This window comes from Canis lupus, chromosome 29 (genome assembly GCF_048164855.1).
Source record: "Canis lupus baileyi chromosome 29, mCanLup2.hap1, whole genome shotgun sequence".
Classification (NCBI taxonomy): domain Eukaryota; kingdom Metazoa; phylum Chordata; class Mammalia; order Carnivora; family Canidae; genus Canis; species Canis lupus.
The window spans coordinates 25,850,038-25,864,825 of NC_132866.1; the positions used below are offsets into that span (position 1 = coordinate 25,850,038).

The following is a 14,788-nucleotide window of genomic DNA, read 5'->3' on the forward strand; positions in this document are numbered from 1 at the left end:
ATGACCCTGAGATCAAGAGTTGTATGGTCTTCCAACTGAGCCAGCCAGGTGCCCCCACACATTTTTAAAAAAATAAAAGTGAAGGAGTGCCTGGGTGGTTCAGTTGGTTAAGCATTCGGTTCTTGGTTTCAGCTAAGGTCATGATCTCAGGGTTGTGGGGTCAAGCCAGGTCTCTTAGGCTCATCACAGAGTCAACTTGAGAGCATCTCTCTCCTTCTCCCTCCCCTCTGCCCCTTCTCCCACTCCTGCATGTGTCTTCTCTCAAATAAAATCTTTTTTTTTTTTTTCAAATAAAATCTTAAAAAAAAAAAAAGTGAGGAGGGGCACCTGGATGGCTCAGCTGGTTTAACATTGGATTCCCAACCTCTGCTCAGGTCTTGATCTCAGGGTCTGAGTTCAAGCCCCACGCTGGGGGCATGGAGCCTACTTTAAAAAAAAAAAAAAAAAAGATATTATGTACATTATTTGGCAATACATACTGTCCACTTGAATATGTATGAACATTTTCCTATTTCAATACAGTATTAAAGTTTTAAATTTTGTTCTAAATCAAAGAAAAACGTGTATGATTAAATATCCTCCTACTTTTCTCTTACAAAACATTCCAACACATTTTTTTAGTAGTTTCTTTTGTAATTACTTCTATCTCTAATGGTTCCACCACTAGTTTTGAAATTTTGTAAGATTTAAAAATAACCTTTATCAGTGAAGGTCAAAGAGATCCTTATATTTCATGTGTCTCTTTAAAAAAAAAAAAAAAAGCAGCTCAAATCTCTTCTGTTTGCCTGTGACAACGCCAAAGCCTGACCACAGGTGTGCTGAATATAGGACACAACAAATACCTTGAGATGAATGGCCGTAGACAAGTGTAAGCTTCCAAAAAGGTGAACAGCTCTGGTGACGATTTCTTGACTTAGCCCCTTTGGACACGGTCTGTGGGCTTCCACTCACCACGGCCCATTTTCATTGCCTCCCACTTCCAGTCCTCCCTTCTCCCCATGTACTTTCTACATTCTTTATGGGTTACACCTTCGTAATCATGAGCAATGTTAATTATACCCTCATTTTTTTTCTATTAATTATAAGCCATATCCTTTTGCTTGCCACTTAAAAGATAGGATACTGACAGTCCTTTTCTAGTTAGCTCTCTCCCCCTCCTTTCCTCTCTCAACTGCTAGAATCTAAATCCACTCTTTTGTACAGGAGAGTTAATAACATTCTAATGGCTGCACCAATTTCCATTTTATGGACACACCATAATTTATCTGATTAGACCTTTTATGAAATTGATAGAAGTTGTTTCCAATTTTGCACTCTTAAAAGCTACTCTGCAATAAACATTTTTATATTCCCCTTGTAAACTGCTCCCATTTCATCTTTAAAGATAAATTCTTATAAATGGAACTTTCTGGGTGAAAGGTACTTTGTTAAGGCCAATCTTACAGAAAGATTTACCTGTATGATATGTGGATTACTTTTAAAAACTAGTTTTGAAAATTGATCAGAAAAATAATCATCCGTAAACTTTCATACTTCTTTTTCCCAAAGTTAAGTTTTATTAAAAGGTCTGGTTCTCATCAAGTGTAACATAGCAAAATTATTCATTACATATATGTACATCTGAGTAATTCCTCTATTCTGGAAACAAACCACAGAATTTTAAGTATTTGGATATACCTACATATTCACAAAATGATGCTATTTATTGACAGTTTACATAGAAAAACCATTCAACTCTGCTTAACATAAACCAGTTATATTTATGACCTAAGTTGTAACATGATTATTAATGCCCCAAATCAGTCACTATAGAAAGCTAAGTGAATCATATACTTCTCTAAATTTCAAAGTTGATTAATTAAAGCACATATACACACACCCCTAATGAGACCATGGTGTTTGTTTTTTTTTTTTAACTTAATATGTCTATTTTCCCCTCAGGCTATTTTTTCTTTAAATGTTGTCCCTAAAAATCTAGTTACTGAGCAATACACTTTTCTTGTTCAATCCCAATTTTTAAAAGTCTACTCAGAGGTCATAAAGCAACATGAAACTTGTCTTCAAAATAAAAAAAAATATTAATTTTTATAAGTTTGTTGGATTTTTAAGAACTTTCAGAATGTTCCTATACTTGAGTATATCAGGTTGTCTAAACTGACTGGCGTTTAGCTAATGTTATAAACTATTAGAAGTGGAAATCTGAAAAACCAGATTTTTCAAATGCTTGGGAATATGCATTTCAGAGCCCACACTTACAGAAGTACAAGATATAAAGTACAAATTTCTTTAAGCATTTCTCATTTAGGGTGCCTGAGTGGCTTAGTTGGTTAAGCATCTGCCTAGGGCTCAGGTCATGATCCTGGAGTTCCAGGCCATGTTGGGCTCCCTGCTTGGGTGGGGGGCCAGCTTTCCCCTCTGACCCTCCTCCCTCTTGTGTTCTCCCTCTCTCTCACTCTCTCTCAAATAAATAAAAAATCTTTAAAAAAACTTCTTGGGCAGCCCGGGTGGCTCAGTGGTTTAGCGCTGCCTTCAGTCCAGAGCATGATCCTGGAGACCGGGGATCGAGTCCCACGTTGGGCTCCCTGCATGGAGCCTGCCTCTCCCTCTGCCTGTGTCTCTACCGTGCTCACGCTCTCTCTCTCATTCTCTCTCTCTGTCTCTAAAATAAATAAATAAATAAATAAATAAATAAATAAATAAATAAATAAATAAATAAATCTTTAAAAAAAATAACTTCTAATAGTTCTAATTTACAGCTAATGTGTATTCAGTGGTGACGTGACCAGCAGAACTGACTTCATGAGCATAGGACCTATTTTGCTGCATGGGGCCCCCATGCTCTGTTCAGTGCTCTTCTGTTACAGTCTTAAAACTGTTCATTTCTCAGCAAGGTATCCCAGATACCTTTATTTTGCCCTGGGTCTCACGAATTATACAGCTGGTCCTCATTGATGGTGAGGCCCATTCCATTAATATGAAGCTAAGAGAAATAAGGTTTTTCTCTAGAATGAAACATGGAAAATAGTAAAAACTAGCATCTGCCTAGGGATTGTACTTATGTAACCAAAAATATCTGGAATGCACAAAACTAATAACCAGCATTTAGGAGCAATCTCAGAGAAATAGGGCAATAACGTGATTGTTATTTAAGAGAAATTACATTATATTCAGATGTATGGACATATCTAGAAGGGTAATCCCTTAAAAAGGAATGAGAAAGAAAAAACACAAAACAGTTACTATGCATACCATATCAGCCATGGATCACAAGCAAGAAATGCCCCCACCACTCTTATCCCTATCATTGAGGAATCATTGGTTCATCAGAGCTTAAGGCCTCAAGAATCAAAATGATAAATATCTATTTTTTCAAGAGAAAATGCAAGAGCAGGGGGAGATTTTTTGTTTTTTATGGGGGGGTAAGGAGGGGGAGAGGGGGAGAGAGAGTCTTTTTAAAGATTTATTTTTGAGAAGAGAGAGCAGTGCTGGTGGGTAGAGGGTCAGAGGGAGAGAAGCAGACTCCCTGCTGATGGCAGAGCCCCATGCAGGACTCCATCTCACAACCCTGAGATCATGACCCAAGCCAAAACCAAGAGTCAGACGCTTGGCTGACTGAACCATCTAGGCACCCCATAAAAACACCTATTTAAAAGAAAAAGCTAATATGCCAAATAACAAGTTTCAATAAATTTCAAAGGGCTAAAATCTGAGTAGTATTTTCTCTAATCACAGTGGCATGAGTCGACAAAGCAATAACAAAAAGATAACTAAAAAATTCCAAATACAGTTCTGAATTAACTATAAAGGAAACCACAAAGAAGATTTTTAAAAAGACACACACACACACACACACACACACACACAAACCCTGTAAAATGCAGCTAAAGCTGTGTTTTAATGGCAAATATATAGCCCTAAGACAAGTGGCTGAAAGATCAGTTAAAGTATCCATCTCAAGAAATTAAGAAAAGAACAGCAAATTAAACCCAAAGAAACAAGTAGTTGAGAGCAAAAAAAGAAATAGAATACAACATGCAATAGAAGGGTTCAATAGAATCCAAACTGGAAAGACCATGTAATTGGTTAAGTGCTTGGGCAAGATGAAACCAACGTGGGGGGGGGGGGGGCTGGAGAGAAACACTACCAATGAATACTAGGAAAGAAAAGGAATCTCAAATATAGGTCTTGCAGATATTAAAAAGATACATAAGAACCTGTTTTGAATAATTTTTAAAAGATTTTGTTTATTCATGAGAGAAATAGAGATAGGCAGAGACCTAGGCAGAGGGAGAAGCAGGCTCCCTGTGGGGAACCCAATGTAGGATTCAATCCCAGGACCCCAGGATCATGACCTGAGCCAAAGGCAGATGCTCAACCACTAAGCCACCCAGGTGCCCCCTGAACAATTTTCAAGCACACATTTCAACAAAATTTCAAAAGTATATTCATTTGTAAGTTTAAATATAACAGATAAATTCCTAGTAAAACATCAAAACTAAGAAATAATGTAGTCCTGGGGAATCTGGCTGGCTTAGTTGGTAGAGCATGCAACTCAATCTCAGGATCTTGAGTTCAAATCCCATACTTGGCAGAGAGCTTACTTAAAAATAAAATGATATTGGGGTACCTGAGTGGCTCAGTTGGTTAAGCATCCAACTCTTGATTTCACCTCAGATCATGATCTCAAGGTTGTGAGTCTCACACTGGGCCCCAAACTGGCCATGGAGCCTGCTTAAGATTCTCTCTAGCAGCACCTGGGTGGCTCAGTTTCTTAAGCCTCCGTCTCTTGATTTTGGCTCAGGTCATGATCTCAGGGTCTTGAGATGGAGCCCAGCATGGGGCTCTGCCATCAGCAGGGAGTCTGCTTCTCTCCCTTTCCCTCTGCCCTTCCCCCATACTCACACCACTCTCTAGCTCTCGAAAATAAATAAATCTTTAAAAAGACTCTCTCTCCCCTTCCTAGCCCCTCTCTAAAAAAATAATAAAACAATTTTAAAAAATAGTATAGCCCTATAGCTATGAAATACATTAAACCCATTACTAAAAGTCATCTGCAAAGAAACTCTAGGCCCAACTGCTTCACCAGTAAACTTCCAAACATTTACACAATAGGAGCTATCTTACATGAACTACTCCAGAGACAGAAAAAAAAAAAAAAAAAGGACTATCTCCTTCCCATTTTATGAGGCCAGTATTAAATTGGACAAGTTAAAACAAGGAATAACATACTCATCTCTCTCATTAGCAAAATATCAGCCAACCAATTCAAAGATTTATATAAAAGGGATAATATACCCCCAATTCCAAGGATAAAAGGTTAGTTTAACAACAACAAAAAGATCAGTGTAATTCATCATAGTAACAGAATAAAGGAGAAAAGTCACATACAATCACACAACAGTAGAGATCACATTTTATGGTATTCAACATCTACCCATGATAAAAACAAAACCAGGAGCTCCTGGGTGGCTCAGTCAGTTAAGCATCCAACCCTTGATTTGGGCTCAGGTCATGATCTCAGGATCATGAGCTCCAGTCCACACTGGGATCCTCATTCAGCAAGGAGTCTACTTGAGATTCTCCCTCCCTCTTCCTCTGCCCTGCCCCCTGCCCCTGCCCTCAAAATACATAAAATCTTAAAAAAAAAAAAAAATCAAATTTACAATAAGAAGGAATCTCTTAATCTGATAAAGATATCTACACAAAATCTAAAACATACATCATACTTCAAGGTGGAATAAAAGTCTTCTCTGTGAAATGTGAAAGATGACAAGGATACCCACTATAACTTTAATCCACTTTATACTGGAGATCCTAAGCAGTACATTTAGGCAAGAAATGACAGAGTATAAGGTTTGGAAAAAAAAGAAAACAGTCATCATTCGCATAGGACATGACTGTGTTCACAACAAGGATTTATGTACCAAAAATAAGAACTACCAAATGAATTCACCAATTTGCTGGATTAAAGGTCAATATACAAAAAAAAAAAAAAAAAAAAAATTATACTTCTATATTTTTATTAGCCACTAACAATTGTTGAATAGAAAACTAAAAAACAAAACCATTTACAATAGATTTAACAAATGAAACTCTTGAGAATAAGTCAGCAAAATAAAATCTCTACAGAGAAAATAAAACCTCCACAAATTTATTGAAATTCAAGACAACATCAATAATGGAGGGCTACTGATATGCCATGTTTAGAGATTCGGACATTGTAAAGATCATCAGTTCTTCAAGTTGAGCTATAAATTCAATAAAATCACAATAAAAACTCCAGCAGATTTTTTTGTATGTGGGGAAACAGATACTAATTATAAAATTTAGATTAAAATGCAAAGGTCTAAGGAAGGCCAAGACAATCTTGAAATACAAAGTTTCGGGACTTATATTAGCAGCTATCAAGTCTTATACAGAACTAAAGTAATTAAGAGTGTGGCACTGGTACAAATAGAAATACTGACCAACTTCCTAGAACACAAAGTCCAGAAACAGACTCACACATTCATAAAGGAATCTCATATGTTGCGGGAGAGAATGTAAACTCAACCATTTTGAGAACTGTGCAGATTTACTGAAACAATGAAAATATCTCCTAGGACCTTGCTGCTCAAAGTGTGATCCAGAAACAGTACAACTGGCACCCCGTGGAGCTTGTTAGAAATGCAGACTCTCAGCCCATCCCAGATCTACTGAAGTAGAATCTACATTTTAACAAGACCCCAGGTGATTGATATGCACTCTATAGTCAGAGAAGCATTGCCCTGGAATCCAACAATTTTACTCCCTAGTATACACTTAGCAGAAATGCATACAAAGGTCTACCAGTATTGTCTATACAATATATTCATACTAAGACTATTAATGATGGCCCCAAACAGAAAACTACCCAAATGCTGAACAAGAGAAAATCCTATGACCACAAAATGGAGTAGCATTCAGCAAGGAGAAGGAACATTCTACAACTTAAAAATATAATGCCATATAAAAGCAGTAGCCCAAAAGAATAGGTCTTTTATGTTTTAATTTACATCAAGTACAACAAAGAGAAGAAACTATCAGTATTAAAGTCAGGGTGGTGGTTACTACCTGTAGAGGACATAGTAACAAGGAGGGAATAATGCTCTTATTTCCCAACGGGCAGTTTCACGTGGATGGGAAAACCCATCATACTGTATACTTGCATCTTGTATATTTTTCTGTATACACTATACTCCAATAAACAAGCACCAGAAGGCTAAATGGATGGATTATATATTTGTGTTTCAATAAATCTGTATTAGAATGAAATACACCAAAATCCTAAAAATAGTTCTCTCTGAGAGAGAAGATTTATAATGCTTATTTTCTTTTATTCTTCTGAGTTTCTCATTTTCTACCACTAAGGACACTAATCTATTAAATTATTTTACAAATTTTTGTGGAGGAAAATGGACAGATTACGCCTAGTGGTAACCTCCCAAGGGTTTCAGAGAAACTTTAAAGGACACTGGGGAACCACACAAGTATAACTGAATATAAACTTTTTTTTCCTAAAAGCTAACTTATAGCACCTACATATGGGGCAAATTAAAACAAAATTTATTCTGTTAACTACCATAATGTTTTCCAGTTTTCAAAGAGTGAGCCCACCTAGCTTAGAGAAAATGCAAACTTGCAATGCCTCAAGTTGAGCTTTGTTCAGGTTTGGGAAGAAAATATAACAGGAAATAAAAATTCCTTTTAGGTCATTAAACTACAGATATGTCTTTCATGTCAGTATTTTTGATGACCTTATTCCTCCCCCTTTTTAAACTGAGTTAACCTAATTCACATACCATACACTTAACCCATTTAAAGTATGTAATTCAATGGCTTTTAGTATATTCAGAGTTATCTATCACCATGATCTAATCCCAGAACTTCATCACCTCAAAAAGAAACCCTATGCCAATCAGCGGTCTCTGCATCTCCCAGCCCCTTACCCCCACCCTTAGGCAAATGCTAATCTGGTTTATGTCTCTATGGATTTGCCTATACTGGACATTCAATAATTTTTAAAGATATTTATTTATTTATTTAGATTTATTTATTCATGAGAGACACACACATACATAGAGGGAGAGACACAGGCAGAGGGAGAAGAAGGCTCTCTTCAGGAAGCCCAATGCCACACTCAATCCCAGATCCCAAGATCACACCCTGAGCCAAAGGCAGACAGACGCTCAACTACTGAGCCACCCAGGGATCCCCATTCAATAATTTTTTTTTTGGAGTTGGCAAAATACAAGTTTTACAATTCTTTTTTTTTTTTTTTTAAGATTTTATTTATTTGAGAGAGAGATTGGGAGAGAGCACGGAGAGCACACCAGCACAAATGGGGGAGAGGGAGAAGCAGGCTCCCTGGAGAGCTGTGAGCCCGACATGGAGCTCGATCCCAGAACCCTGGGATCATGATCTGAGCCAAAGGCAGACACTTAACCGACTGTGCCACCCAGGTGCCCCTGGTTTTACAATTCTTTTGTTAAATTTACTCCTGAGTATTTTGTTGTATTGTAAATTATACAGTTTTCTAAATTTCATTATCACATTTTTCTCTGCCAATGTAATGGAAATACAAGTGGCTTTAGTATATTGCTCTGTACGCTCCATGTCATCCCGCTGAACTCATTTATTCTAATAGTTTTACAGTAAACTCTTTAGGATTTTCAACGTACAAGAGCGTATCATCTTGCAAATAAAGTTTTACTTCTTCCTCTTCAATCCCAGTGCCTACCTTTAACCCTTTTTAAGGGTTATATATTATTCATTCTGTTATAATCACACTGAGGTGTTAAAGACTATTCTGCCTAGAGACAAGCAAGTGTTTTCAAGTTGCTCAAATTTGTTCACTCATTTTGAGTGAACAAATATACACTTGTATATATACATGAGGGATACAGGTCATTTTCTGTGTAACAGAATGTACATATTTTTTATAACAAAACGAGAGCCAGAGAATAATATAGTATAATACTTACATGGAGTTACATTTGATAGCCAAAGAAAAGGGTGGAAAGTACTTATCTTTTAAAGTATTAAGTAACTTGTCAATTATGCATATTGATGTGGTTCGCCAGGCCATTCTAATTATCTTTGCCACCACAATAAATAAAACCCAGAGGGGCTTCCTTGCTCTAGATGCAAGTAAAACTATCCCCCTAATGTAAGTAGTATGCATTCACTGAGCTTCTACCCCATTGCAGGAAGCACATTTACATTAGGAAGAAAGCCACAAGCATGGCTTTGGTATAAATAAGGGACTAACCCAAAAGTGGGTACAAGTGCCTGTGAAAATGTTTGTGTAAGAGCCACTTAAGAGGTTACAATATAATGTAGCTTCAACTTACAGGTGTAGAGCACAGAGACTACACTGTTAATAATATGGTATTTTAAACTTGAAAGTTGCTGAGTAGATCTTAAGCAACATACAGTAAAAAATAAGTTAACTATGTGAGGTAATGGATGTGTTAATTACCCTCTCTTGGTAATAATTTCACAGTAAATAGGTCTACCACATCATCATGTTGCACACTTCTGATACACCAAGTATATTTGTCTGTCATTCCTCAACCAATTAAAAAAAGCATAAAAGATTATATAAACTCTAAGTCAAATATCCATCAATGGGGGTGGGGGAGGGAAGACTTTGAATGCAGACATAGGACTATAAGCATGCTATGTGTCCTGTCTATAGAAGTCATATTAAACAATTTTTATTCTCAAGGAGATATTTATTCTATCCCTCATGATGTCTAGAGGTAATATTTTCATACTAGACATTATTCTTTCCATGTTTTATTCTTTAGGCTGCTACACATTATGATACACTCAGTTTTTGTTTTAAGAGTTTATTTATTCATGAGAAACAGAGAGAGAGGCAGAGACATAGGCAGAGGGAGAAGCAGGCTCCCTGTGGGGAGCTTGATGTGGAACGCGATCCCAGGACCCCAGGATCAGGACCTGAGCCAAAGGCAGATGCTCAACCACCACTGAGCCACCCAGGTGCCCCCTACTCAGTTGTTCTTAAAGGGAGAGGAAATAACTATAAAGTCATGTTTAGAAATCTAATGGGGGTACCAAGAAAAAAAAATAGATGTATCCTTCTTGCTTCATATTGTAGCTTTACCTCTGGATAAAATATATATTACATTGAAATATATTGAATATATATATTGAAAAATACATTACATTGATTTTACTTTTTTTTTTTTTTAAGATTTATTTATTTATTTATTTATTCAGAGAGAGAGAGAGGCAGAGACACAGGCAGAGGGAGAAGCAGGCTCCACGCAGGAAGCCCGATGTGGTACTCAATCCAGGGTCTCCAGGATCACACCCCGGGCTGCAGGCGGCACTAAACTGCTGCGCCACCGGGGCTGCCCTAACTCTAAGTGTGGAGAAACTTCATATGGGACCACACAATGGGTGCTCACTTAGGCAACACATATACTATAAAACAGGACCACACAATGGTACCTTTCATCTTTACTATTTGGGTTTCTCCTGAACTGCCTTCTCATAGAAATTCTACTTTACAAATATTTACAAACAGACTTAACCTAAATATAGCTGGTCTATGGCATTTAAAATTTACGTTTTTAGATAGATCCTGAATATTAATTAAATCTAAAACCTGTATTTCACATCTATATTCCTATTATTTTTATTTTTTTTTAATTTTTTTTTTTATTTTTTTTATTTATGATAGGCACACAGTGAGAGAGAGGGAGAGAGGCAGAGGCACAGGCAGAGGGAGAAGCAGGCTCCATGCACCGGGAGCCCAACGTGGGAATCGATCCCAGGTCTCCAGGATCGCGCCCTGGGCCAAAGGCAGGCGCCAAACCGCTGCGCCACCCAGGGATCCCTATATTCCTATTATTTTTAAATTAATCATCAGTATTTAAAATAAATGTATACTCAATATCTAGGTTATAAGCAGGCTAGAGTACTAAAAAAAAGGTTTCTAAGTTAGAAATTTCCCCCACAGAAGTCATAGATTTCATAAAAATCTATTTATTAGAGTTGTAAAATAGGATATTTAAAATATATAGACTCAGCAGTAATATGGAGTCAATAAACTTTTGCAGACTATCCCAGTAACCCAAGAAATGTTAACAAAGCATTTTTAGTACTTATTATGGGGGAAAAAAGCAAAGGAAGTTGAAATTTTAAGAGCATACCTTCTCCTCTTTATCCCTTTGGCTTATACCTAAAACCTTGGCAAGAAATTAACAAAACTGAAGAATGCATTAGTAATGCATTATGGTAATGTTCATGCAGGATATTCAGGAGCCCCAGTGTTCCCTCCCACCCCCCAGAGTGCTTTTCATATTTCAGAGTACCCATACTATATTTTTTCTTTTATTTATTTATTTATTTATTTATTTATTTATTTATTTATTTATTTATTTATGATAGTCAGAGAGAGAGAGAGAGAGGGGCAGAGACACAGACAGAGGGAGAAGCAGGCTCCATGCACCGGGAGCCCAACGTGGGATTCGATCCCGGGTCTCCAGGATCGCGCCCTGGGCCAAAGGCAGGCGCCAAACCGCTGCGCCACCCAGGGATCCCCCTATATTTTTTCAAATGGTATTTCAGGGACATCTGGGTGGCTCAGTCTGCCTAGCATCTGCCTTCGGCTCAGGTCATGGATCTCAATCTCGAGGTTTTGGGATTGAGCCTCGAGTGGGGCTCCCTGCTCAGCAGAGAGTCTGCTTCTCCCTCCCACTCATGCTTGCTCTCTCTCTCAAATAAACCAGTAAAATCTTTTTTTTAAATGGTAATTTAAAGTCAAATATAAAAGAATCTCTATTTGAGGATATAGAAAATACCAATGAATTAGTTGTATGTAGTCAAACTAAATATGTTCACTATCATGAATACATTCATCTTCCTTACTCTGAAGACAATTATTTGCCAGTAATTCTACATTTCCAAATGCTCAGTGAGGTTTTCACTCAGGTGACAAGACTTTCACTCATCTTTGATCTTGAAGAAACATTAGGCATCAAAGAAAGACAACAGAACCCGAAATCTATAGCACGATCATCACTGACATTAAGTAACTTAGAGTTGCCTTGGTAAAAACAGGCTGAGGGAACATGGTGTAATGTTCCTTAAATGAAAGAGCAGTTCTCCAGGGCAGGAGCAAAGGTTTCTTTGTAGGGCTTGTGAGCATGCTCTGCTCCCTCTGACCTATGCAGGGACCTACTGCTCCCTGCAGCCCTCAAACCCACTTCCTCACAACTTCTCACTACACGCTCAAAATTACATTCTCACCCTTCCCCATATCTAGCCTTCAAACCCTTTATTGTTGGTCCTAAATGAACATTTGATCATCTAAGTTTGTTTATATTTTACTACTGGTTGTTTTCATGAATGGGCTCTAGAACTAGAAAATACTTTGCAGATATAAGGACTCACCTAGAAGTATCATCCAAATTTAAATGTTTCAATACTGCAACAAGTATTACTTTTCACGTGGTTACAAGAGAAGTTCAGCACTGTCCTGTTTATCTCCTTTGTAATGGAGTGATACGGAGTCTAATTCCTTTCCTCTTGGGTCTGGGCTGACCCTACTAATTCACTAAGAACCAACAGAAATGATAGAATTTCTAAGACTAGGTCAGAAGAATGCTAGCTGTCTCACTGTGCTCTTTTGCGATGCTTCAACTCTGGCCACTCCATCTCCAAAGTCTCCCTGTTCAGATTCTCTCTCTCAAAATGCAGCCACTACACTGTAAGAGTCAAGTTACACAAAGGCCACGTGCAGGTGTTTTGGTCAACAGTCTCAGCTGAGGCCAACCTTCATCTCATAATGCCCACAGATTCTATGAATTTCCAACAGGGCATTGTAGGGATGGCTTGCTCTGTACCCTCAAGTTTAGGGCTCCTGCTCAGAGCCCTCAGAAGGCTAGTGATGACTCAAACAGCTAGGGCCTAGAGTCTGGAGACTTCATTTAAGTATCTGATAACTGGGCTAGGATGAATTGAAGGTTGGCCTCAGCTGAAAAAAAAACAAAAAAGAGAATACTATCAAAATAATATTTGAAAAGAACACTGGTCTTCAAACTAAAATGGCCCACTTGTGACCAATACAATGAATTTTAAAAGCTCTATGTCAAGACATATCACTGTAAGCAATCTTCCGAAATACTAAAAACAAAACAAAAAACAGTCACCTACAATGGATCAAGAATTAAGGTAAGACTGGTCTCCTCATCAGTAAGACTAGATGCTAATAAACCAATCCTTTAAAACTCTCATAAAATTCTTTTCATCCTGGAATTCCATGCCTAACCCAACAGCCATCACATGTGCAGTCTGAATAAAAGGACCCAGAAAGTGTATTTTCTTCACATCCTTCCATACAATGGTCCTGAAGTATATGTTCCATTCAAAATCTGCGAATATGGCAAGAAAGGAGAGGGCACGGGATTTAGAAAACAACCTAACATGGGAAAACAATCACAGGAATTCACAGGACAATAGCTATGAAAAAGGTCTATAGTACTCAGTCCAGTTTGAGGCAAAAATGGGCTCCAGCAAGATTTCAGGGAGGGGAGGGAAAATAGAACTCAACAGATTATGTAACAGGGAGTCCGAAAATAATTGAGGATAATAAAAGGCAAAGACCTCAAAGAAAAACAATTAGGAAAAAAGCTGGGGGGCGGGGAGGGCACCTGGGTGGCTCAGTCCATTAAGCTTCTGCCTTTGGCTCAAGGGATGATCCTAGGGTCCTGGGATTGAGCCCCAAATAGGATTGAGCCCCCAAATAGGGCTCCCTGCTCTGTGGGAAGCCTGCTTCTCCTTTTCCCTCTCCCTGCCACTCCCCTTTTTTGTGCTCTCATTCTATCAAATAAATAGAAGAAGAAGAAGAAGAAGAAGAAGAAGAAGAAGAAGAAGAAGAAGAAGGAGAAGGAGAAGGAGAAGGAGAAGGAGAAGGAGAAGGAGAAGGAGAAAAGAAGAAGAAGAGGAGGAGGAGGAGGAGGAAGAGGAGGAGGGAGAGGGAAAGAGGAGAAGGAGAAGCAGCAGTGGCAGCAAGTATATAAGAAAGGATATGTAATACATATAATACTAGGATTAAGTAAACAATATTTATATAGCCATAATGTGAATTTAAGATATTATTTTTAAGTGATCTCTACAACCAAAATGGGGCTTGAACTCAACCCTGAGATCAAGAGTCTCATGCTCCACAGACTGAGCAAGCCAGGCACCTCCTATCCAACGTTTAGATTCAACCTATACACAAATTAAAGTAATAAAAGGTAAAAAGAAAAATGTCACAACTTTGGAGTACAAGAAGGAGAGGAAATAAAAAGGCAGCACTACTGTTCTAACTACTGAAAACAGAAAAACAATAAAGAAAAAAAAATCAATGAAACCAAACTTTGGCTCTTTGAAAAGGTCAATGAAATTGATAAATCTGGGATCCCTGGGTGGCTCAGCGGTTTAGTCCCTGCCTTCGGCCCAGGGCGTGATCCTGGAGTCCTGGGATCCAGTCCCACGTCGGGCTCCCTGCATGGAGCCTGCTTCTCCTTCTGCCTGTGTCTCTGCCTCTCTCTCTCTCTCTCTCTGTCTGTCTCTCATGAATAGATAAATAAAATCTTAAAAAAAAAAAAAGATAAATCTTCAGCAATATGAGGAAAAAAAGATCTAACACAAATTATAATATCAAGAATGAAAAAGGATTTCATTAAAGAATCTTAAAAGGATACTAAGATATTAAAAGCGTAAGAGAATACTACAAACAACTCCACAA

At 37.9% G+C, this 14,788-nt stretch overlaps 1 protein-coding gene across 5 annotated transcripts in view; it reads right to left on the bottom strand.

Moving 5' to 3' along the window:
- CNNM2 (cyclin and CBS domain divalent metal cation transport mediator 2) overlaps positions 1-14,788 on the bottom strand; it is a 154,506-nt gene that overhangs the window by 69,458 nt on the left and 70,260 nt on the right. The window contains exon 2 of one of the 5 annotated variants that reach the window (XM_072805485.1): positions 1,534-2,659. The exons of the other annotated variants lie outside the window; for them this stretch is intronic. Within the exon in view, the coding sequence (XP_072661586.1) occupies positions 2,460-2,659 (200 nt within the window). The 3' untranslated portion in view covers positions 1,534-2,459. Of the gene's footprint in view, positions 1-1,533; positions 2,660-14,788 lie in introns of those variants that run through there. 5 annotated transcript variants of the gene reach the window in all.